At 46.1% G+C, this 23,159-nt stretch overlaps 1 protein-coding gene across 1 annotated transcript in view; it reads left to right on the forward strand.

The window, feature by feature from the left end:
• Positions 1-2,014: 2,014 nt before the first annotated feature.
• The window catches only part of LOC126109673 (uncharacterized), a 320,193-nt gene continuing 299,048 nt past the window's right edge, over positions 2,015-23,159 (forward strand). Inside the window, exons 1-2 of the mRNA XM_049914724.1 lie at positions 2,015-2,205; positions 16,407-16,438. Coding sequence (XP_049770681.1) covers positions 2,073-2,205; positions 16,407-16,438 — 165 coding nt within the window. The 5' untranslated portion in view covers positions 2,015-2,072. The remainder of the gene's footprint in view (positions 2,206-16,406; positions 16,439-23,159) is intronic.

Genomic DNA, 23,159 nt, shown 5'->3' on the forward strand with positions numbered 1-23,159 from the left:
GAGCTATTAACGTACGGCATATTGATAGGGAGATTACCGAACAACCCGAACCGCAGGTTGGTCTAACCCGCACCTACTCCACAAGGGAAAAACGGACCATCCAGTTTATAAACAAACACCTTCCCACGGGTGGGCAAACGGAGAAGAATGGTGGGACGACCCCAAAGCAAAATGGCTAGTGACCTCACCAGGAAAACAAGTAGAATTTAACAAGTAAATGAAACAACATACGACCAATCACTTAACTTCTAATGAACTACGACCTGGCGCAGCACCCCCAAAACGCTCTCCCAAACCGTCCGCTGCCAGCCGCTTCAACGGACGCAGAAAGGCGCGCCGAACTCCCGTCTCACGGCGTCGCAGCTCGCACCGGCCAGACCGAAGTCGTGGGTTGGGTCCTGTTGCTCTCGTGTCGGCCGCGAAGCCACTACTCCTCGCTATACGGCGCGGCCCACTGGACTCACGTGGCGACCTCACGTGCGCCGACACTCAAGACGGACAAGTCATCTCGTGTCTCAGTGCGCGACCGACCAACCGATCGATCCAACCGGCAATGACCATTGCCTGAGCAAACCCGAGCAGACTGGCGGCTTAACGCACACACTCAGAAGCAGGAACTCAGCCCCGACCGGGCGACCACTCGCTGAGTTCTCTCACTGCGCCTCAAATTCCGACGAGAGATAGACTAGCAAGCTGGGGACGAGAGAGTGACCCCAGATTGACCCCAGGCTCACCCAGACTGACCAACTGGCCTGGCTCACAGCGCCCCTTAAATGCACGTGAACAGGCAACTTTTCCCTTTTCCCACCAGAGGGAGACACCAAAGCTGCGATTGCCACAGCGACGCCACCGCCAGAAACGAAGGGCGACTGCTTCACACAACGTGCTGCGGCGCACTCTTAGCAGTTTTTACCACGGCTCAGAAGTATATTGGTCAAACTATTCGAACTATTCAGGACCGGTGTGGGAAACATCATCGGCACACTCGGTTGTTCCAGCCTGAGAAGTCGGCAGTGGCGGAACACAAGATTGTGTATATCAAGACACGATAGATCTCACCTGCTTCTCGCTATTGGTAATGTGTTCTTAGGGAATGCATTGAAATTATATTATCAAGTAATATTATTAACAGGCATAAAGGTTTTCCTCTAAGTAGGATATGGAATCCGATTTTGTCCGACATTAAACAACAACGGTCTTCTTTTCGATCATTGGATTCTTCCAGCTAGTGCTGTTGCGACTTATCGTTTCTGCCGTTTTCTCCCACCGGAGCGCTCCCTGTCTACTTGCCTCCAGGAGGCGCTGCCCATCATCTCCCGCATGCGCCATGCTCTGTCCGTGGTGTATAAAGGCTTCCGTCGTTGTGGCTGAATTCAGTTCTGGGGAGGCAGTGCACTAGCATTAACTCACCTGAAGATGGCGGCCAACTGGTTCACCGAAATATTGTGTCTGGACGACGACGTGATCCGGCTGCGAACCCGTGAAGAATATTAGCAGTTATTACGCCAGGGAAGTCTACGAAATCATAGTGGGTTGTGCTGTGAAATTTGAGTGTGTTTAGGGAGGCTTGCTGTATTCACCTCGTCACATGCTGGCCTGGGTTACTCTTTACGTAAATAAAAAAAACCGTAGGTTTCAAGACATACTTTTATTGAATCTCTTATTATTATGTCAGTGAACTTCAAAAAAGAATGCGATAACTGAGTTAACAGTATCAGATAAGTTTTGTAAGCAAAAATATTCTTAAATTGAATAAAAAATTTTAATGTTTATTTCCTGTCTCTTTAATTTTGGGCGTGTTAATCAGTTCTGCTGGCTACTTTTATTTTCTGATTAAAAATGGCACATCTAGAATATTTCCCCTCTTGTGGATGCCTATGCAGCAGGTACTTACAATCGATCACGTATTGTTGGGGTGTCAACTACACAGGCACGCCTGATGTTGATGCCGTGTCCTCTGGATGTGGGTGGTGACGAGATTGGCTGTGTGTGTTCCAGACTGCTGGCCGCGCGCGTGCAGTGAGCGACAGAGAGAGACAGCCAGCCAGCCAGAGAGGAGGGACCCCAGCAGGATGCGGCCCGCCCCCGCACTCTCCACCCTCGCCGCCTCCGCCTGCCTGCTGCTGATCGCCTCCAGGCACAGCAGCTTCGTCGACTCGGCGCCCATCGACGAGCCGCCTCGTCAGCAGTCGCAGCCCCACTCCGGTAAGCGCTGGCTGCTTCTGCGCGGGTTGGGTCGGCCCATAAACAGTGCGCGCCGTCGCATTTCGCTTAATAACACTGCTACTCATAGCAACAAAGGAATCAATCCCCAGAAATAGGTGTATGACAAAAGTACGACACTGGCAACGCCGCGAGCGATCTGGCAACGCCACGAGCGATCTGGCAACGCCGCAAGCGATTTGGCAATGCCGCGAACGATCTGGCAATGCTGCAAGCGATCTGGCAATGCTGCGAGCGATCTGGCAACGCCGCTAGCGATCTGGCAACGCCGCGAGCGATCTGGTAACGCTGTCCCCTTTTACTTGGGCGGACCAATGTGTTCACCCCTTCCAGAAGCTTAAGCCCGGTCTACACGTAATGTTTTGGTTCAAATGGCTCTGAGCACTATGGGACTTAACATCTATGGTCATCAGTCCCCTAGAACTTAGAACTACTTAAACCTAACTAACCTAAGGACAGCACACAACACCCAGCCATCACGAGGCAGAGAAAATCCCTGACCCCGCCAGGAATCGAACCCGTAATGTTTTGTCATCAGTGTTGTGTGCTCATGCAAAGCTGGCAACAAGACTGACGCAAATCAGGGTGACGATTACCAAACTTGAAACGTGGGACTTAGGGAAAGCAGAAAAGGTGTGAACAGGGCCTAATCAGATATCACTGGCTGCACAGAACACACGTACACTTTATTTTTAAGGAATGAAGCGCTCAACAATCATTTTTAAAACATTTTACTACACTGGCAGCTGAAAGCCTTATTAGAAGAATTGCAAGTTACTGCCAGCTGAAGGCCACAAACAATGTTACGCACAATCAACCGCTGAAGGTATAATTAAGAAGGTTGAAAATTACTCGTTGGCTGAAGGCCACAAGCAATTTAATAATACGCAAGGGCTGAAGTCCTGAAGTACTGGTAAGTAAGGCAGTTGCATGTTAAAAAATACAAAAACTTTTTTAAAAAATCTTAACGAACAGGTTATAGTGACGGCTGAAGGCCTCACTAAAAGAGGATTGAAAATTATTTGTCACCTGAAGGCAACAAGCAGTGTTATAAACAAATAATGGCTGAAGGCCGGAATTACAAGTGGGGCAGGCAATAACATGTTAAAACATTAAATTTTAAACAATTCCACAACTTGCCCAAATGAGCTGGTGTGATCCACAGACAGTGCTCCCTGGATCGACCTGAGGAAGGTGACTACAATTCTGTAAGCAGTGAGACGAGCAGCCAAGAGTTGTAATCAAGTAACAGGATTACAACTCACACTTGGGGTAGCTCAAGCGCCGACTGACCGACTAAACAATCCGCCTAACGTCCGATCAGCATTACAACGTTGGAATATTTTCAGGCAAGGGCAAAGAGACAGACAGCACTACGTCTTCAGAAAACACCCATGGTCGAAGGAAACACTAGAAACAATGTAGACCTCAAAAAAACATATGAACAGTACAGTACACAAGCCTGTCGCACTACATGCTGTGTCGGATAGTATCAACATGACAAGGAAAGGTACACTGCCGGAAAAGTACGCTATCCATACTAACACCAAGGAGTGTAAGGCGGCTATTAGCTCCCGCCAACCTGACAGGCTCCACTTGTTGCGGTTGGTCTCACTGACCCCGGGAGCAGCAACACGCACACAACAGTGAGATCTCAAACACTGGAGATTTCAGTACTGGATACAGTTCACTCAACTTCAAACGCCCTGGATTCGGTCGTCGGCCACAGTTCCTCAATCCGATAGTGCCTGCAAGCCACCAGCAGTCCCGGCCTGCGCCCGCGCTCTGGACCTCCTCGCTGCTCCGTCTGAAGTCGAACTACCGAAACCAGAACGCAGGCAGCATTTAAATAACTGAACATTAAAAAGTACACAAGAACACACGGATCCGCGAAGACAATTCAACACTATCTCAAACAATACTAAAGCCAGTCAATGCGAAACAACATGGATGAATTATAAGTCGGCACAAACACAAAGAAGCCAAAAGCGGTCGGAAGACCAGATGCAAATCGTCTGTTGTGGCGACCGACCGAATGACCAACCAACGGTCGTCCCCACTCAAGTCAGGCACGGAAAAGATGCCAGTACAAATCGTCAACTTACAACTTATTTCCAGGAGGGCACTTTGACTCCCCCCCCCCCCACACACACACGTGAAATTTGGACTCATCGAATATCATAGCCCATTCAACTAAACCTCGCTGAATCCAGTCCTTGACGTGGCTGTGCATTATAGCGACCACATCATTCCGTCGGACAGTGCATGTGTGTCGACAGCGGTCGGGCGAGTCCTGGCTGCCCGGCTCTCACTGCTGCTCCGTCCCAACTCAACTCCCCGGACACACGACGACCCGGAAATATACTACTGGCCATTAAAGTTACTACACCATGTAGATGACGTGCTACAGACGCGAAATTTAACCGACAGGAAGAAGATGCTGTGATATGCAAATGATTAGCTTTTCAGAGCATTCACACACGGTTGGCGCCGGTGGCGACACCTACAACGTGCTGACATGAGGAAAGTTTCCAACCGATTTCTCATACACAAACAGCAGTTGACCGGCGTTGCCTGATGACACGTTGTTGTGATACCTCGTGCGGTTTATCGTATCGCGACATTGCTGCTCACGTTGATCGAGATCCAATGACTGTTAGGAGAATATGGAATCGGTGGGTTCAGGAGGGTAATACGGAACGCCGTGCTGGATCCCAACGCCCTCGTATCACTAACAGTCGAGATGACAGGCATGCATGGCTGTAACGGATCGTGCAGCCACGTCTCGATCCCTGAGTCAACATACCGGGACGTTTGCAAGACAACAACCATCTGTACGAACAGTTCGACGACGTTTGAAGCAGCACGGACTATCAGATCAGAGACCATGGCTGCGGTTACCCTTGACACTGCATCACAGACAGGAGATCCTGCGATGCCGGCCGCGGTGGTCTAGCGGTTCTGGCGCTGCAGTCCGGAACCGCGGGACTGCTACGTCGCAGGTTCGAATCCTGCCTCGGGCATGGGTATGTGTAATGTCCTTCGGTTAGTTAGGTTTAAGTAGTTCTAAGTTCTAGGGGACTTATGACCTAAGATGTTGAGTCCCATAGTGCTCAGAGCCATTTAGATCCTGCGATGGTGTACTCAACGACCAACCTGGGTGCACGAATGGCAAAACGTCATTTTTTCGGTTGAATCCAGTTTCTGTTTACAGCATCGTGATGGTCGCATCCGTGTTTGGCAACATCGCGGTGAACGCACTTTGGAAGCGTGTATTCGTCATCGCCATACTGGCCTATCAGCCGGCGTGATGGTATGGGGTGCCATTGGTTACACGTCTCGCTAACCTCTTGTTCGCATTGACGACACTTTGAACAGTGGAGATTACATTTCAGATGTGTTACGACCCGTGGCTCTACCCTTCATTCGATCCCTGTGAAACCCTACATTTCAGTAGGATAATGCACGACCACATGTTGCAGGTCCACTACGGGCATTTTTGGATACAGAAAATGTTCGACTGCTGCCCTGGCCAGCACATTCTCCAGATCTCTCATCAATTGAAAACGTCTAGTGAATGGTGGCCGGGCAACTGGCTCGTCACACTCTCGATGAACTGTGGTATCGTGTTGAAGCTGCATGGGCTTCTGTACCTGTACGCGCCATCCAAGCTGTTTGGCTCAATGCCCCGATGTATCAAGGCCGTTATTGCGGCCAGAGTTGGTTGTTCTGGGTAGTGATTTCTCAGGATCTATGCACCCAAATAGCGTGTAAATGTAATCACATGTCAGTTGTAGTATAATATATTTGTCCAATGAATATCCGTTTATCATCTGCATTTCTTGTTGGTGTAGCAATTTGAATGGCCAGTAGTGTACTAAAGGGCGCTCCAAAGATGATACCACAGTACGCTCTGTCGTTAAGCGCTGCTGCTGCCACTCACGGACAGACAAGCGAGCAAACGTAGTAGCTCCAGTGAGCACACTAAAAAGCAAGATGGCACTGTCGTTATTACGAGACCTCAAGCTATGAACAGTATCAAAACGAGCCGCACGCGGTTGAGAACTATATGAAGTAAAATCGTCATAAGTTCTGAGCGGTTTACGTTAGCACGTTAAAGTGAACGGTTGGCCGCGGGGCATTGTAGGAAGTAGTATGCTCTGTATGGGTTGGTTTAGCGACGAAGTCCACTTTCATTTGGATGGGTTCGTCAATATGCAAAATTGGTGCATTTGCGGGACTGAGAACCAGCATTTTCCGATTTTCACTCTCAACGGTGACTGTGTCATGTGCAATGTTCGGTCACGGAATAACCGCTGCGATAATCCTTGATGACACAGTGACTACAGGACGCTACTTGAAGTTGTTGGAAGATGATTTCATCCCCATTATCCAAAGTGACCCTGATTTCAACAAGGTGTGGTTCATGCAAGACGGAGCTCGAACCCATCGAAGTAGGAGAGTGTTTGATGTCCTGGAGGAGCACATTGGGGGCCACATTCTGGCTCTGGGGTACCCAGAGGCCACTGGCATGGGCCCCGATTGGCCGCCATGTTCTCCGGATCTGAACACAAGCGGCTCTTTTTTGTGGGGTGGTATTAAAGAAGGTGTACAACAATAACTCAAAAACCAAATTAGGCGGAAAACAGTCATCAGGAGGTCATCGACAGCATCGATATTCCAACAGTTCAGCGGGTCGTGCAGAATTTCGCTATTCGTCTGCGCTACATGATCGATAATTTTGGCAGACATATCGAACATGTCACAATCTAAATCCGAATATCTCTAGTGACATTTACAAGTTGAATCAAGTGTTTGTAACCAATTTAGGTTTTTCTCATATAGTTCAATAAATTGTCACCCTGTACGCTATTCAAATTTCGGCTCGGTTTTCTTCTCATGGTCACGACGTTTGCACTATGTGCTGTTAAAGTGAAAAAGAAAACAGTCCACACCCCGTTCACGATGTACGTGGGCTAGGTTATTGAACAGAGGGAAAATCTACCATGTGAATTTTCTCCGAGAACTACAATGGGAAGAAGATGACTGGGGCACCTACTTGCCTATAGACTCAGAAACGTACTGTAAACTGATGACGCTTCTAACCTCACATACTGAAAAAGAAGAGTGAAATTATAATGAAATCCAGACCTTTAGCTGCTTACAGGCTTCGACAAATATCAATGGGGACAGTTGAAAATGAGCAGGGGCGCTACAAATTTAGTGTGTGCACAGAAAGTTGGAAAATGTGGGTCTCACGGGGATCATGCCAGAGATAAGTCCCTGCAGTCGCACTATCCTCTGTGTCCTATGTGGCTCAGTCGAATAGAGCGTAAGCAGGAGGTCCTGGGTTCGAGTCCCAGTCAGGGCGCACATTTTTCAACTGTGCCCGTTGATATTAATCAACGCCTGTAAGCAGCTAAAGGTCTGGATTTGATTATAATTTCATTCTTCGAGAGCTGCAAGATCACCAATGGTATCTGTACAGATATCAGCTTCATATAGAAAAAGAAAGTCATTAGGGCGGCCCTGAGCCCCCCAAGAGACACTAAATGCAACATTAAGGCCTTTAGAGATTGGCAGGCACCACAAACAGATTGAGTTGCCTAACTTTGTATGAGAGACGCAATAAGTAATTGTTGCTGGCCACGAAAATTAAAAGCGATATTTGTTACTTAACTCCTTTTCATTCCAGTTGGAACCCCTAGCATTACTGAGAATAGACTGTCAGCAGAGCAGAGTTAGAGCGTTAAGAGTGACGTGCGTTTACATGTACAGACTTGTCGGCAGTTTTGCATGTACACAAAGCTCGAGCCCAACAGTCTTTTTGCGAATTTGTCAAACTTCATTCAGTTCATGCAAGACTGTCAAATTTCCAACCGCAAGTAATGCTTTATTTAGCGAGTCTGGCATGATCATGCAAGGCTGGCGACAGAACGTTACGTGTATACCAGGCTTTAGTCAGAGTTTAAGCTCGATACAGCCATCACGTGATTTTTGAGAGCGCCATCAGTGGAGATGTGTTTGTGTTGTGTATTACGAGAATGGGACAGCGAAATTTAGAGCAATGTTACACAATCAAATTTTGTGTTAAACTTGGAAAATTTGCAAGCGTGCCTTTCGAAAAGTTGGAACGGCCCTAATGGGGAATATTCCTTATCTAGAGCACAAGTTTATCGACGGCACAAATCGTTTTTGGGTCCGCCCCCGGTAGCTGAATGGTCAGCGTGACGGATTGTCAATCCTCTGGGGCCGGGTTCGAATACAGGCCGGGTTGGGAAATTTTCTCCGCCCAGTGCTGTCCCCATCATCAACCTCTTATCCTCATTGACTGCAGGTCGCCGAAGTGGCGTCAAATTGAAAGACCGGCAACCGGCGAACGGTCTGCCCGACGGGGGACCCTATCCATACGAATAAATCGGTTTTGGAAGGCCGGGAACGCGTAGAAGATGAATCTCGCTCAGCGAAACCTTCAGTTTCAAAAACCGACAAAACATCGAAAGTGTGCGTGCTCTTTCGAGGTCTGACGTTTAACAATAAATATGAGGGGTGACCTGTTAATCACTTCCATCGTACATCAAATTTTGACCGAAGATTTGCGTATGCGAAAGGTTCGTGACAAAATGGCCAAACTGGTGCCGAAAAAACTCAGGGCTGAGCAGTAAGACAGTCGAAGGAACGTGTGCGTTAATTTTCTTGAAAGGATTACCAATGGCAACGAATAGGTCAGCAGTGTGACCACAGGTGCTGAATCCTGGATTTTTGAGTACAATCCTGAGACGAAGCGGCAAAGTGCGGAGTGGCGCACCGAGACTACAGGTTAGGTTAGATTAGGTTAGGTTAGTACTTCTCAACCGAAAAACGTCGAATGAGCAGATAAAAGATGAAAGTAATAGTGATTTGACCTATTGACAAGAGTATCGTGCATAAAGGATCTGTTAATCTAGGACAAACTGCCAGTGAAGTTTTTTACAGACATGTCCCCTCAAACGGTCAGGAAAAGAATGAATCGACTGGACTGGATATTGCAGAAAAGTGGATGCTGCTATTACAACTCCCATTGTCACACAGCCACTTTCATCACGGAATTTTTAATCTCTAAACGCATTCCTGTTGTTCCACATCCCCCTATTCATCTGATCTGAGTGCCTGAGACACTTTTCTTTTCCCTAAATTGAAAAATTGTAAGGTGTCAGGCAAATCCATCACTTTCCATGAAAACCCTGACATGATAAGCAAATCCAGTAGTATGTCACATAACTCCGAATAAATCGTGACATTAAATTAACCAAAGTAATACGAGTAACGAGTGAGCAAATGGAATACCACAGACTAACGCAACGTACCTTCCCACCGTGAGACAGACGCAGTTCCGAGGGGAGAAACAGAAGCCGAGAGCAGAACCGTGTTAAGCTGGAAGGCCCTACGATAAGGGGCGGATGGACACCCACGTCACCAGCTAACTGCTAGGACCACACCACCCGCAAGTTTTAGCGTGAGACTTTTTCGCGTCTCTGTTGCTTCAAGACTACCCCCCAGCCTGCCAGCCATGGTAATCTGCTTTCTTGTTTTTAATTCCCTCTCCCTGTTTGTTGCGTGTCTCTGTGGTTTTCTTGCAACGTTCAATATTTAATTTACTACTTTACAATTCATTTTGGTGCACTGGTTCTCGCAGAGCCGCTGAAAGTAAGTATCGGCTACATCAACTCAGTTGCCTTCGGCATTGGGCCGAGAATCGTCCAGGAGGTCGTCTTTGATATCTAGGTGAGCCGACCAATCAGGCCACAGCCCGCGTGCAGGGAACACTGGGTCATAGGTTTCAGTGGGCGCACTTGTGTTCTGCCGTGTTCATGAAAAAGTGCTTTGCGCGAGTTCCCGGACACTGGTGTGACGTAGCAAGGAGTGCACACTGTAGTAAGAATTCGTCAATCGCTCACGTCCTAATGATGATTCACGCTGAACACCCTTCTGGATCTGCGTCACGAAATTGATGTAACTGTCACGTGCTGCACTGATGTCTCCCATGTGGTTACCGTGTCTTTGCCAGGCGAGTGTATTGGGAGCCTCAATACGAATCTACTTTTTTTCCCTATAAGTCTTCTGAGTTGATACGGTTCGCCCCGATTTCTTTTCCTATGCCAACTTTTCATCTCAGAATAGCCCCCGGTAGCTGAGTGTTCAGCGCGACAGGATGTCAATCCTAAGGGCCCTGGTTCGATTCCCGACTGAGTGTTATCTTGTCCTAATCATCATCATTTCATCCCCATCGACGCGTAAGTCACCGAAGTGGCGTCAAATCGAAAGACTTGCACCCGGCGAACGGTCAACCCAACGGGAGGCTCTAGTACACGACATTTATCTCAGCATAGCACTTGCATCCTATGTTCACAATTACTTGCTAGATGTATCCCAATCTCCGTCTTTCTCCACAGTTTTCACCCTCTACATCTCCCTCCAACACTGTTTAACTTACTCCGTGATGTCTTAACTGATGTCCTATCATCCTGTCCCTTCTCCTTGCCAGTGTCCGGCATATATTCCTGCGGAGAACCTTCTCATTCCTCATCTCATCAGTCCACCTAATTTTCAACATTCTTCTGTAACAGCACAGCTCAAATGCTTCTATTCTCCTCTGTTCCCGTTTTCCCACAGTCCACATCTCACTGCCATACAATATTGTGCTCGAGCCGTACAATCTCAGAAAGTTCTTCCTCAAGCTAAGGTTTATGTCTGACATTAGCGCACTTCTCTTGGCCAGGAATGCCCTTTCCGCCAGTGCTAATCTGGGTTATCTTGCTGCCTAGGTAACAAAATTCCTTCACTTCGTCTGCTACGATATCACCAATTTTGATGTTAATTTTCTCGCTATCTTTATTAATACTGTTTCAAATTACTTTTATCTTTTTCAGGTTTACTCCCTATCCACATTGTACTCATTAAACCATGCCATTCATCCGATCCTGTAATACTTCTTCACTTTCACTGAGGATAGCAATGTCATCAGCGAATCTTAACATTGACATCTTTTCACGTTGAATTTTAATCCCATTGTGAACCTTTCTTTTATTTCCGCCATTGCTTTTTCGATTTATAAATTTAACAGTAGGGGCGAAAGACTTCATCCCTGTCTTATGCTCTTTTTAAGCCGAGCACTTCGTTCTTGGTCATCCACTCCTATTATTCTCCCTCTTGGCTGTTGTACATGTTCTATATGACCCGTCTCTCCCTACAGCTTAACCCTCCGTTTCTCAGAACTTCGAACATCTTGCACCATTTTACGCTTTTTCCAGGTCGACAAACCCTATGAACGTAATTTTTGAGACAATTTCTCTTACAGAACGTTTCTTGGTTTTTCTTCAACCTTGCTTCCATTATCAAGTACAGCGTCAGAACTGCCTCTCGGATGCCTTTTTCTTTCGTAAGCCAAACTGATCGTCATCTAACATATCCTCAGTTTTCTTTTCCATTCTTTCGTCCATTATTCTTGTCAGCAACTTGGATGCATGTAGGTTTTAGCTGGTTTTGCGGTATTTGTCGCGCTTATGAGCTCTCTTGCTGTCCTGGGAATTGTGCTGCGGATGTTTTTCTGAAAGTTATATGATATATCGCCAGACTTTTACATTCTACATACCAACGTGAACAATCGTTTTTTCACTTTTCTCAATGATTTTAGAAATTCTGATAGAGTGGTATCTATTCCTTCTGCCTTCTTTGATTTTAAGTCTTCCAAAGCTCTTCTAAATTCTAATTCTGATTCACTATCGACTTCTTTTTCTTCCTCTATGAAGCCATCAGATAAGCTCTCCCCCTCGTAGAGGCCCTCAGTGAACTCTTAGCACCTATCCGCTCACACCGCTGCAATTAACAGTGGAATACCCATTGCGCCCCGCCTGGTGGACGCGCGGTCTTAGGTGCCTTGTCACGGTCCGCGCGGCTCGGAGGTTCGAGTCCTCCCTCGGCAGTGTGTGTGTGTGTGTGTGTGTGTGTGTGTGTGTGTGTGTGTGTGTGTGTGTGTGTTCCTTAGCGTAAGTTAGTTTATCTTAGATTAAGTAGTGTGTGAGCTTAGGGACTGATGACCACAAATTTCCAAAGTTCCTATTGCACTCTGAATGTTACCGCCCTTGCTTTTTATTTCAACGAATGTTGTTTTGACGATCTTTTTGCTGAATTACTCCGCCCAACAATCGGTTCTTCTTCGACTTCTTCACAGTTTACGTGTAGCCATTTCGTCTTAGCTTCGCCGCATTTCGTCTTTATTTCGTTCCTAAGGGACTTGTATTTATGTAAATCTGAAATTTCCCCCAACATTTTCGAACTTCGTTCTTTCGTCCACCAACTCAAGTATTTCTTCTGTTACTAGCTATTAGTACACCTAAGTGGTTCTACAGTCACTTTAGTCAAGTACCATGTCATTACACCTTCTTAATACTTTACAATTTATATGGTTTGTATTTGCTTTGATTTTGATACTTTTTGTCTGTAGGTGCCACTTGTTTTCTGGGTACCAGTAATGCATATGTTACTGTGATCTACTTGCTTTTCGGAGACCAGTTACATGAATTCAATCATTCTTTACACTGAAACTTCCTGCAGATTAGAACTGTGTGCCCGACCGAGACTCGAACTCGGGACGACTTGCGCTCTATGGCTAGGTCCGCCATAAGTTGGTCTGGTTTGTGTTACTTTGCTATCCCCAAAGTGGTGGAATTTTTCGATTTTCTCATTGCAAGTTACATAAACAACAGTAGTAATGACTAGAAGCATTATACTACGTATCTGAGCGCTTGTTTTTTCAGTACATAAAGTGGGTTATTGTGCTGACCAATATCACCGACATGCACTTCTTTGTTCTACAGAAAATTTGTTTCTACGATGTTTTATAACTGAGTGTTATTGAAGAAACTGGTTCCATGTACCCATCTGCACTGAAACTGGCTACAAGCCGCGTTGTTTAACACCCTTTTACGATTGGTGAGATATCTGGTACGGTTGGTCATATCCACTTAAATTCATTTTTCCATTGGTCCGCCCGCGGTAGCTGAGTGGTCAAGTTGACAGATTGTCAATCCTAAGGGCCCGGGTTCAATTCCCGGCTGGGTCGGAGATTTTCTCTGCTCAGGGACTGGGTGTTGTATTGTCATCATCATCATTTCATCCCCATCGATGCGCAAGTCGCCGAAGTGGCGTCAAATCGAAAGACTTGCACCAGGCGAACGGTCTACACCAGGCTCGTGCAAACTGTGCCCCTGGGGCGCTAGCGCCCGCGATCGCCCGCGACCAGCGCCCCGGGCGAATTCGTATGTGTCGCTTAGCTGGCCGTGCGGACCGCCCGCCGCGCCTCGCCATGCCGCCATACGCGCCCTTCGGAAGGACGACAGATAGCACGCCAGCAGCGGTCAAACGCGACACGAAACCGTTAGTTAACAGACGTAAGGCTACAGTGGATCAAGATGGATGGTCAACAGCAGCAGACAAAAAGAAAGAGGAGCGGCGCGTCCGCACTATTTAAACCCGATTCAAAAATGGTTGAAATGGCTCTGAGCACTATGGGACTTACCTACCGAGGTCATCAGTCCCGTAGAACTTACAACTACTTAAACCTAACTAACCTAAGGACATCACACACATCCATGCCCGAGGCAGGATTCGAACCTGCGACCGGAGCGGTCGCGCGGTTCCAGACTGTAGCGGCTAGAACCGCTCGGCCACTCCGGTCGGCATTTAAACCAGAGTGGGAAATTAATTTCCTTTGTTCTGCTGTCGAAAATCATGCCAAATGTTTATTATGTCATCGGAACCTCATGTATTTAAAAAGGTACACGATTGAACGGCATTTTAATACCTGTCACAAATATCAGTTCGAAAATTTGTCGCAAGAGCAACGCCAGTCAAAGCTTGAAGAACTGAAAGAAAATTTCAAGCAGCATTATAGGGAAGTAACTGTTTCCTATCGTATGACTCTTCATTATTTGTAAAGATGATATATAAAACTATATTTTATAATTTAATATATCACTTAGCAACTTGCCAGTTATCGAGTATCAGATTGTCAGCAACAAGGAACATGTCTTTTCGGTTAATTCTTATACTTGGGCTGCATTAAATCGCGCCGCGCTGACATAAGAGAAAGTTTCATGTGCGTTATTTTTTGACACTTGCTGAAAAGCCGTCACAAACTCTCTCGAACAGCAAAGTGTCATTAAGAGTCATTCTTTGTTTTTGCATATTTATGTTTTTATGAATAGGAAAACATGTGTTGTAGTTTGATCTATGTTTTCAATTAATTAAAACGAAAATATTTCAGTAGATAAAATTTTATTCTGCGACCACATTTCGCTGTTCTTGCTAGCGTCTAAGGCCGCTTTTCAGAGGCACTGGGGGGAAACGCACCTAAAACCAGTCTTTTTTAGTTAGTTTTTTATTTTAATTTCGATGAATGAAACAATAAATTGTTAAAATGACAAAAGTGTTTTAAAATCAGGATTGTAGAAAATTAATTGTATGTTCTTTTTTTGCCGTGGTAGGAGCAGGAAACAGGTGGGCCAAGTTTGCGCGCAAGTTACAAATGCTCGCTGAGGATTGGGAAAGCAGGGAAACCCTTTGCGGCTGGGAATCTCATCAAGGATTGCCTGGTCGATTCGGTGGCTTGTATTTGTCCTGCAAACCTCACCGAAAAATTTGGAAAAAATAGCTCTTTCGCCTCAAAGTGTTGCTCGCCGAGTCGAAGATATGGCCTTAGATACGGAGCGCAGCAATTAATGGAGAGAGCGGCAAACTTCATTTCATTTTCTATCGCTCTTGACGAGTCGGCGGACGTTGCGGACACATCTCAGCTCGTGATATTCATTCGAGGTGTCGACGACAATCTGCGTGTCACAGAAGAATTTCTCGATCTTATACTATTAAAAGACACAAACAACCACGGGTTTGGAAATTTTTCTAGCCGTGGAAAACGTGTTAGAGTCAATGGGTTTAAAATGGGAACGCCTGACCAGCGTAACAACGGGAGGAGTCCCTGCGCTACGGGGGATACGCACTAAATTTCTGAGTTACGTCAGGTCGAGAATGGCTGAAGTCAGCTGTTCTTTATTCGCGGCAGTCGATTCTCTGATACACCAGCAGGCACTTTGTGAGAAGATTGTCAACATAAAAAATGTTATCGACATAGTTCTTCGAACGGTTAATTATCTTCGCTCGCATGGAATCACGCATCCCCTGTTTGCGAAACTATTGTCCTGTGCATTTAGCCATGTTTTCATTGTATGAATTACGCTATTAACATCTTCAGAAGTTTCCCCCATGAAGAGACTCCTTAAGTGTCCCAACAAATGGAAAATGTCACGACTGTGCTCCATGGTGGATACGTTAGTGATGTTTAGCCCAGTTTCGGAATGTGTCCCCGGGTTCTGAGACTATCCAGAAACAAATTTAGAAAGTATCAAACCTACAGTTCTGTTCCACCTCAGAAGTACTAATGCCGTGTGCTAAAAAAGGATGGCTAATAATGCGTTTTTGACTGGGATTATGTACCAAAAAAATTTTATTGCTTGTATTACCTTTCATTCATTGAACATGATGCTTTCACTTTATTCTGCATTTCTGTAGAACATCTGTAACTGACTGTGCATTTAATTTTTTTTCTAGTGTCAATATTCTTTCCATGGCCTAGGAGCCCGTTATATAGAGGTGAAAGCTCATTTTGGACGATTAACTCTGACTCATTTCGTCAGAGGTTAGACGTCAGCTGAGGAATCCGCACAGTAGTAAGGAGAGATAATGCGGGAAGCTAAAGAAATGAACTAAAATTTGTGCCACGACCAGGAGTCAAAGCTGGGTCTTCTTGCATACTAAGCAGAAATGCTGACCATTACACCACCGCAGAACTATAGTCAACATTGCTGCACGAACCACCAAAGTCGAATGCCCCCCCAACGCAAACTTCAATGCGTATCTCCATATTTTCCCCCTAAATTGTCACTGTTTGCCAGGGCTCTCCGGCACTGGAATAGCACCCGAGTGGAAGTCCTCTACCACAGGTGATCGTATAGATCTTATCTGCTGACACCGTTACAGCGTGTGTTTAAAGCAAACCTCATTTTCATCCTCATAGTGGCTTTACTAAAAAATAAATAAATAAATACACAAAAATACAAGTTTTCTAAAACCAGTTATTTCTGTTTCAGGTGCAGAAACAGCCGAAGACCAACCACAAGCGGTAAGTAAAGCCACTCGGATTTCAGACTCAGATTTCGAGAGAAAACGTGTAGACGGTAACACGATTCTGTTCAAGAGTGTTCGCTTCATTGCAGTGGACTGTCTGGGGTGGACGTGGTGCTGACAAATGTTGGCAACACTGCTGACGCCTGTGTACATGGAACATGACGATTTTGTTTTGCTATCAGACTAGCGACTGTGGGTGCAAAAATAATAAGATATTACTCGATAACGCATTTTGTATTTAATCTAACATAAAATAAGATCATCTTCAGAATAGTGTCAAGCGGATGTGTTGCATTTGTCTCAAAGTTACACGTATTTCCCAATGCGTTTAACTTCAAGTGTTGCACCACGTGGAGCATTTTTCCTCGACACAAGTCCGCCGGGCGGATTCGTGCCGGGGACCAGGCGCTCCTTCCCAATCCGGAAAGCCGTGCGTTAGACCGCACGGCTAACCGGGCGGGCCGTATAGACGTTGATTCGTGTATCGGGTGGAGCCATCAGGCGTTAGAGTGTTTGCCAAACACGATGAGGAGACACGATGCGTAGCGTGAGGTGTAGGCAGGTCTTTTCATAACTTCCAGAAACCACGGAGGACGCGACGTATGGTGTGCTGCTTCGTTAAAAGCCTTCTTCGTGAGATTTAACACAGAACATCCAGTGTCAGATTCCGAGCCACGGAAGCGTATAATCTCCGACAAGTGCTGGGCACTCACAGAATGAAGTTCCCAGTCAGACTGCGACCACGAAGCACCGTTCAGGCAACTCCAAGAAAAAGCTGAATTTTTTTGGGACCTTGCGTTTATAGGAATCCTACTGACTTGTATCTGCAGACTGCCTGTCGTCACAATCCAGCTCAACGTAAATCTGTGATCTCGGACTCTGAGAGTTCGTCAGTCAGTTGAGCCCATCTCTAAGTCAAATTTCTTCAGAATGGTTGTAGTGAAACACAGATCAAACGTGCACCGCGTGAGTGATGATAAAACCCAGACGGCACAAAAGTCTTGTGTGTTTTTTTCCTTACCCAGGGAGCATTACGAACAGGACTGGCTGTATTTTGTGGAAATGTGAAGTGTGTGTTCCGATCACCATCTAAGATCTAGGGCCCTTTTACGTTCCGGTCTGCGGAAGGCGGATGTCTACTGTATTCAGCTGCCGAGAATTCTTCCGGGTTGTATGGCCGTGGTCCATGGAACTCTTCTGTCCCTGACGTTTCGTCCAAAGATACGGTGGGCATCTACATCTACATACATACTCCGCAATCCACCATACGGTGCGTGGCGGAGGGTACCTCGTACCACAACTAGCATCTTCTCTCCCTGTTCCACTCCCAAACAGAACGAGGGAAAAATGACTGCCTATATGCGTCTGTACGAGCCCTAATCTCTCTTATCGTTGCGGTCCTTCCGCGGAATACAAGTTGGCGGCAGTATAATTGTACTGCAGTCAGCCTCAAATGCTGGTTCCCTAAATTTCCTAAGTAGCGATTCACGAAAAGAACGCCTCCTTTCCTCTAGAGACTCCCACCCGAGTTCCTGAAGCATTTCCGTAACACTCGCGTGCTGATCAAACCTACCAGTAAGAAATCTAGCAGCTCGCCTCAAAATTCCTTCTATGTCCTCCCTCAATCCGACCTTATCGGGATCCCAAACGCTCGAGCAGTACTCAAGAATAGGTCGTATTAGTGTTTTATAAGCGGTCTCCTTTACAGATGAACCACATCTTCCCAAAATACTATCAATCAACCGAAGACGACTATCCGCCTTCCCCACAACTGCCATTACATGCTTGTCCCACTTCATATCGATCTGCAATGTTACGCCCAAATATTTAATCGACGTGACCGTGTCAAGCGCTTCACTACTAATGGAGTATTCAAACATTACAGGATTCTTTTCCCTATTCATCTGCATTAATTTACATTTATCTGTATTTAGAGTTAGCTGCCATTCTTTACACCAGTCACAAATCCTGTCCAAGTCATCTTGTATCATCCTACAGTCACTCATCGACGTCACCTTCCCGTACACCACAGCATTATTAGCAAACAGCCGCACATTGCTATCCACCCTATCCAAAAGATCATTTATGTAGATAGAAAACAACAGCGGACCTACCACACTTCCCTGGGGCACTCCAGATGATACCCTCACCTCCGATGAACACTCGCCATCGAGGACAACGTACTGGGTCCTATTACTTAAGAGGTCTTCGAGCCACTCACATATTTGGGAACCAATCCCATATGCTCGTACCTTAGTTAGGAGTCAGCAGTGGGGCACCGAGTCAAGCGCTTTCCGGAAGTCAAGGAATATGGCATCCGTCTGATACACTTCATCCATGGTTCGCAAGATATCATGTGAAAAAAGGGTGAGTTGCATTTCGCAGGAGCGATGCTTTCTAAAGCCGTGCTGATGCATGGACAACAACTTCTCTGTCTCAAGGAAACTCATTATATTCGATCTATGAATATGTTCTACAATCCTGCAACAAAACGATGTTAAGGATATTGGTCTGTAATTTTGAGGATCCGTCCTTCTACCCTTATATACAGGCGTCACCTGCGCTTTTTTCCAGTCGCTCGGGACTTTACGTCGGGCAAGAGATTCGCGATAAGTGCAAGCTAAATAAGGAGCCAATGCAGTAGAGTACTCTCTGTAAAACTGAATTGGAATCCCATCAGGACCTGGCGATTTATTTATTTTCAACCCATTCAGCTGCTTCACAACCCCAGGGATGTCTATCACTATGTCCTCCACACGGGAATCTGTACGCGACTCAAACGGCGGTATGTTTGTACGATCCTCCTGCGTGAAAGATTTCTCAAATGCTAAATGCGGAGGCCCTCCTGGTTGTGCTGAGTCTTGCCGACTGACGAGTTGGACTTTTTTTTCCTTTATTGGATTTCGATTCCCCCCGAAGGGGGCGCGCTGGCAGCAGCTTCAGATGCTGCTCTTCACCTTACAGAACTTTTAAAACATAAGAAGATAACAAACAATAAATCAGGCGATAAAACGGTGACGTAAATTCCAAAACGGCGGAAAATTGTGGAAGGTTAAAACATAAAACAAATGGTGGGCGATGATAATAAAATACACAGAAAGCAGAGAGGGAAAATAGTAGACAGACAATTAAAAAAACACGGAGACAGTCTGGTTTCTGTTCGCAAGAGATATAACAATCACACCCAGCGACAGTATTATGTCCTTTCGCCGGCCGGAGTGGTCGAGCGGTTAAAGGCGCTACAGTCTGGAACCGCCCGACCGCTACGGTCGCAGGTTCGAATCCTGCCTCGGGCATGGATGTGTGTGATGTCCTTAGGTTAGTTAGGTTTAAGTAGTTCTAAGTTCTAGGGGACTTATGACCACAGCAGTTGAGTCCCATAGTGCTCAGAGCCATTTGAACCATTTTATTTATGTCCTTTCACAACACTTCGGAAAAGACGCACAACACTTAAGACTCACATGAAACACTGCACTAAAAAGTAGGCGCGAAGATGACACACCATAGGGAAGGGCAGATGGGGTAGGGACCTGGACAGATGAGGGGGGAAAAAAGGGGGGAGAAGAGGAAAAACGAAAGGGGAGGGGGGACCAACGGAAGGAGAGGACTCAGAAGGGGGGAGAAGGGCAGACGCGAGAGCGAATGGAGAAAGGCAGAGGAAGGGAACGCAAAAGGGCTCGGGCCTAAATACCGTGGGAGGTGGGTGTGGTCTGGATTTCACGTGATAGCAGAGATAAACCTTGTCAAGGATGAAATGTAACTATCGATCATACTACGTCAAAAATAAAAACTACTCATCGATTCTTTAGCGCCACTGTCCATATATCGCTGTTTCATATCTTCTTATTTTCTGTTAAGATTATCCCCATGTTTATATATTTCGATGGCTTCTCTATAGAGCCGTGGATAATAGTTCGTCATATTACATAAAACTGCAGTTTCCGAAAATTTCACTATGTGATCACCCGACTGAAGAGCATGTTCCGCGATGGCTGACTTGTCTGTTTTCCCTAGTCGACAAAGGCTTTTATGTTCCTTCAACCATGTATTCCCACTGCTCTTTGTAGTTCCAATGTAGACCTTGCCACATGTACACGGAATCTTATATATACCACTTGCAGACAGGGAGGGACGTTTATCCTTAAAAGAACGAATTTCTTGGCCTATTTTCTTAGTTGGTCTGAAAATCGGTCGAACGTTATGTTTTCTTATCTTTGACGTACTACGATCTATAGCTATATTTTATACTTGACAAGGTTTGTCTCTGCTATCACGTGAAATCCAGACCACCCCCACTTTTCACGGTATTTAGGCACAACCAGGAGCACCTCCGGAGATGCCCAACGTAGCTTTGGACGAAATGTCAGGGATGGAAGAGTCCCATCTACCACGGCCATACAACTCGGAAGAATTCTCGGCAGCAGAAACATCCGGTCGTGATAGACTTCAATGTACTGTATGTCTACTGTATTCCTTGCAGTTGTGGCATGTCATGTATTGGTGAGACTATCAGGACTGCGGAGGACAGATGTACTGAGCATAAGTGGCACACAGGCTTACAACAGCCGAGCAAAGTCGCCACTGCAGAACATTATCTTGGCACCGGTCATTCTGTGGGATATAACGACACGGAGATTGTGGCACGAACTTCCAGCTATTGCGTTGGTGTTATTAGGGAAGCTGTTGAAATTAAATTAGCAAGTAACCTTATAAACAGAGATGGTTTTTTTCTTTAAATTCTGTATGGATCTTACTCTCCCACTCGTTCAAAAATGGAGGTCACTTTCCGATGTCGGTCACTTTCCGATGTCGGTCACTTTCCGATGTCGGTCACTTTCCGATGTCGGTCATTTTTTGTTTGTGATGGCGCTAATGTTTACTGTGTGTGTGTGTTTCCAGAGTTACTCTGAAAATTTTATATTTGGTTGCACAGCGCTTACTTGCTGCAATTTTGGCTTGAAAATAAGAGACTGTGCTCCAGTCGAAATATCGATTGTTGTCGACGATATCTCGCAGCTGCATTCCTGTAAGTTGAACAGCAACAGTGCTGCTCGCCCTGGCTGCCATCGGGGCAGTAAAGGTATACAGAGAGGTGCTCTTTCCACGCCTGGTTGAAGAACATGATTTCGAAGTTCGAATTAACTGGTGATTTGGAAATTGTTCCTGGGAGACGCCGAAGGCCAATAGCGGCACTGATCGTTGAAGAAATTACTGTTGTCATGGCAGTGTGCTATCTTCAAGCAGTGCAGGACAGCCAAATATTCCTTGGCCCAGCATTCAAAAGGTGCTGCGGACAGCTGTGAAATGGTATCTGTAGTGTTGTTGCATGCTGTATGCTTTTTATTCGTTATTTATCTTCCATAGGTCCCTACAAATTGACTCCACAAAGTTTGATTGCCCTACGATTACTAGGTTTCCATGCAGGCCCTCTGAAACAGAGAGAATTTAATTGTAAAACCCTCTATTCTCTGTATATGTCGACACGTCGCTTCCAAGTACCTGTGACATATCTGCTGTCCCGCTTGAAATTACACCCGCACATTCTAATTTCTACAGCCTCTTTAATAACAGAATCCCAGTATGTAGAAGCCTGGGACAAAATGTTTATTTCATAAAACAGAGTTTTGCGTTCGTTTGCCGATTTTTCTAGTTGTCATTTTTCAAAAGGAATGTTCGTGCTCTGGTGTATTAGTTTGGTGCATCAGTTCGTAGAGTCTTTGTTCTAGTTGTTTTTATTCTGCTTGCTGTCGGTTTATTTATCGATTGGCATTTTTTATTTGTAGTTCACTGTTGCTACTTGAGTTTACGTAATGTCATTTGGGGATAGTGAGTGGAGCTGTGGACGCTGTAAAATGGGGTGCCGAGTGGAGAAATTGGAGCATTTCCGACATACTCTTGTGTTTGATTTCAATAGAGGGGCGACAGGAGCAGAGGTAGACACAGAAACATATGCACGTGTATGGGGATAATACCACTGAACAGAGCACAGCATCATCTCGACATTAGTGACTCTCCACGTCCAACAAGACGTTCACGGCTTGATGAAGGTCGTTTAAACGCATTAATTGCCGGCCGGAGTGGCCGAGCGGTTAAAGGCGCTTCAGTCTGGAACCGCACGACCGCTACGGTCGCAGGTTCGAATCCTGCCTCGGGCATGGATGTGTGTGATGTCCTTAGGTTAGTTAGGTTTAAGTAGATCTAAGTTCTAGGGGACTTATGACCACAGCAGTTGAGTCCCATAGTGCTCAGAGCCATTTGAACCATTTTGCCCGCATCTCGTGGTCGTGTGGTAGCGTTCTCGCTTCCCACGCCCGGGTTCCCGGGTTCGATTCCCGGCGGGGTCAGAGATTTTCTCTGCCTCGTGATGGCTGGGTGTTGTGTGTTGTCCTTAGGTTAGTTAGGTTTAAGTAGTTCTAAGTTCTAGGGGACTGATGACCATAGATGTTAAGTCCCATAGTGCTCAGAGCCAACCAGCCGCATTAATTCACAGTGATCCATGTCAGCGTATTCGAGAACTGGCAAATGTCACGAACTGTCATCATTCCACCGTCGTGCGACATTTGCATGCACTGCGGAAAGTTCAAAATTCGGGTTTGTGGGTGCCGCATACTCTAAAACAAAATCACAAAAATTACCAGCTGGCCGTATGAGCGTGCCTGCTTGCTCGTCAGCAAATGACTCGAGAACATCACCGACCAGTCCTATTCTGCCACGTT

This window comes from Schistocerca cancellata, chromosome 12, assembly GCF_023864275.1.
Source record: "Schistocerca cancellata isolate TAMUIC-IGC-003103 chromosome 12, iqSchCanc2.1, whole genome shotgun sequence".
NCBI lineage: Eukaryota > Metazoa > Arthropoda > Insecta > Orthoptera > Acrididae > Schistocerca > Schistocerca cancellata.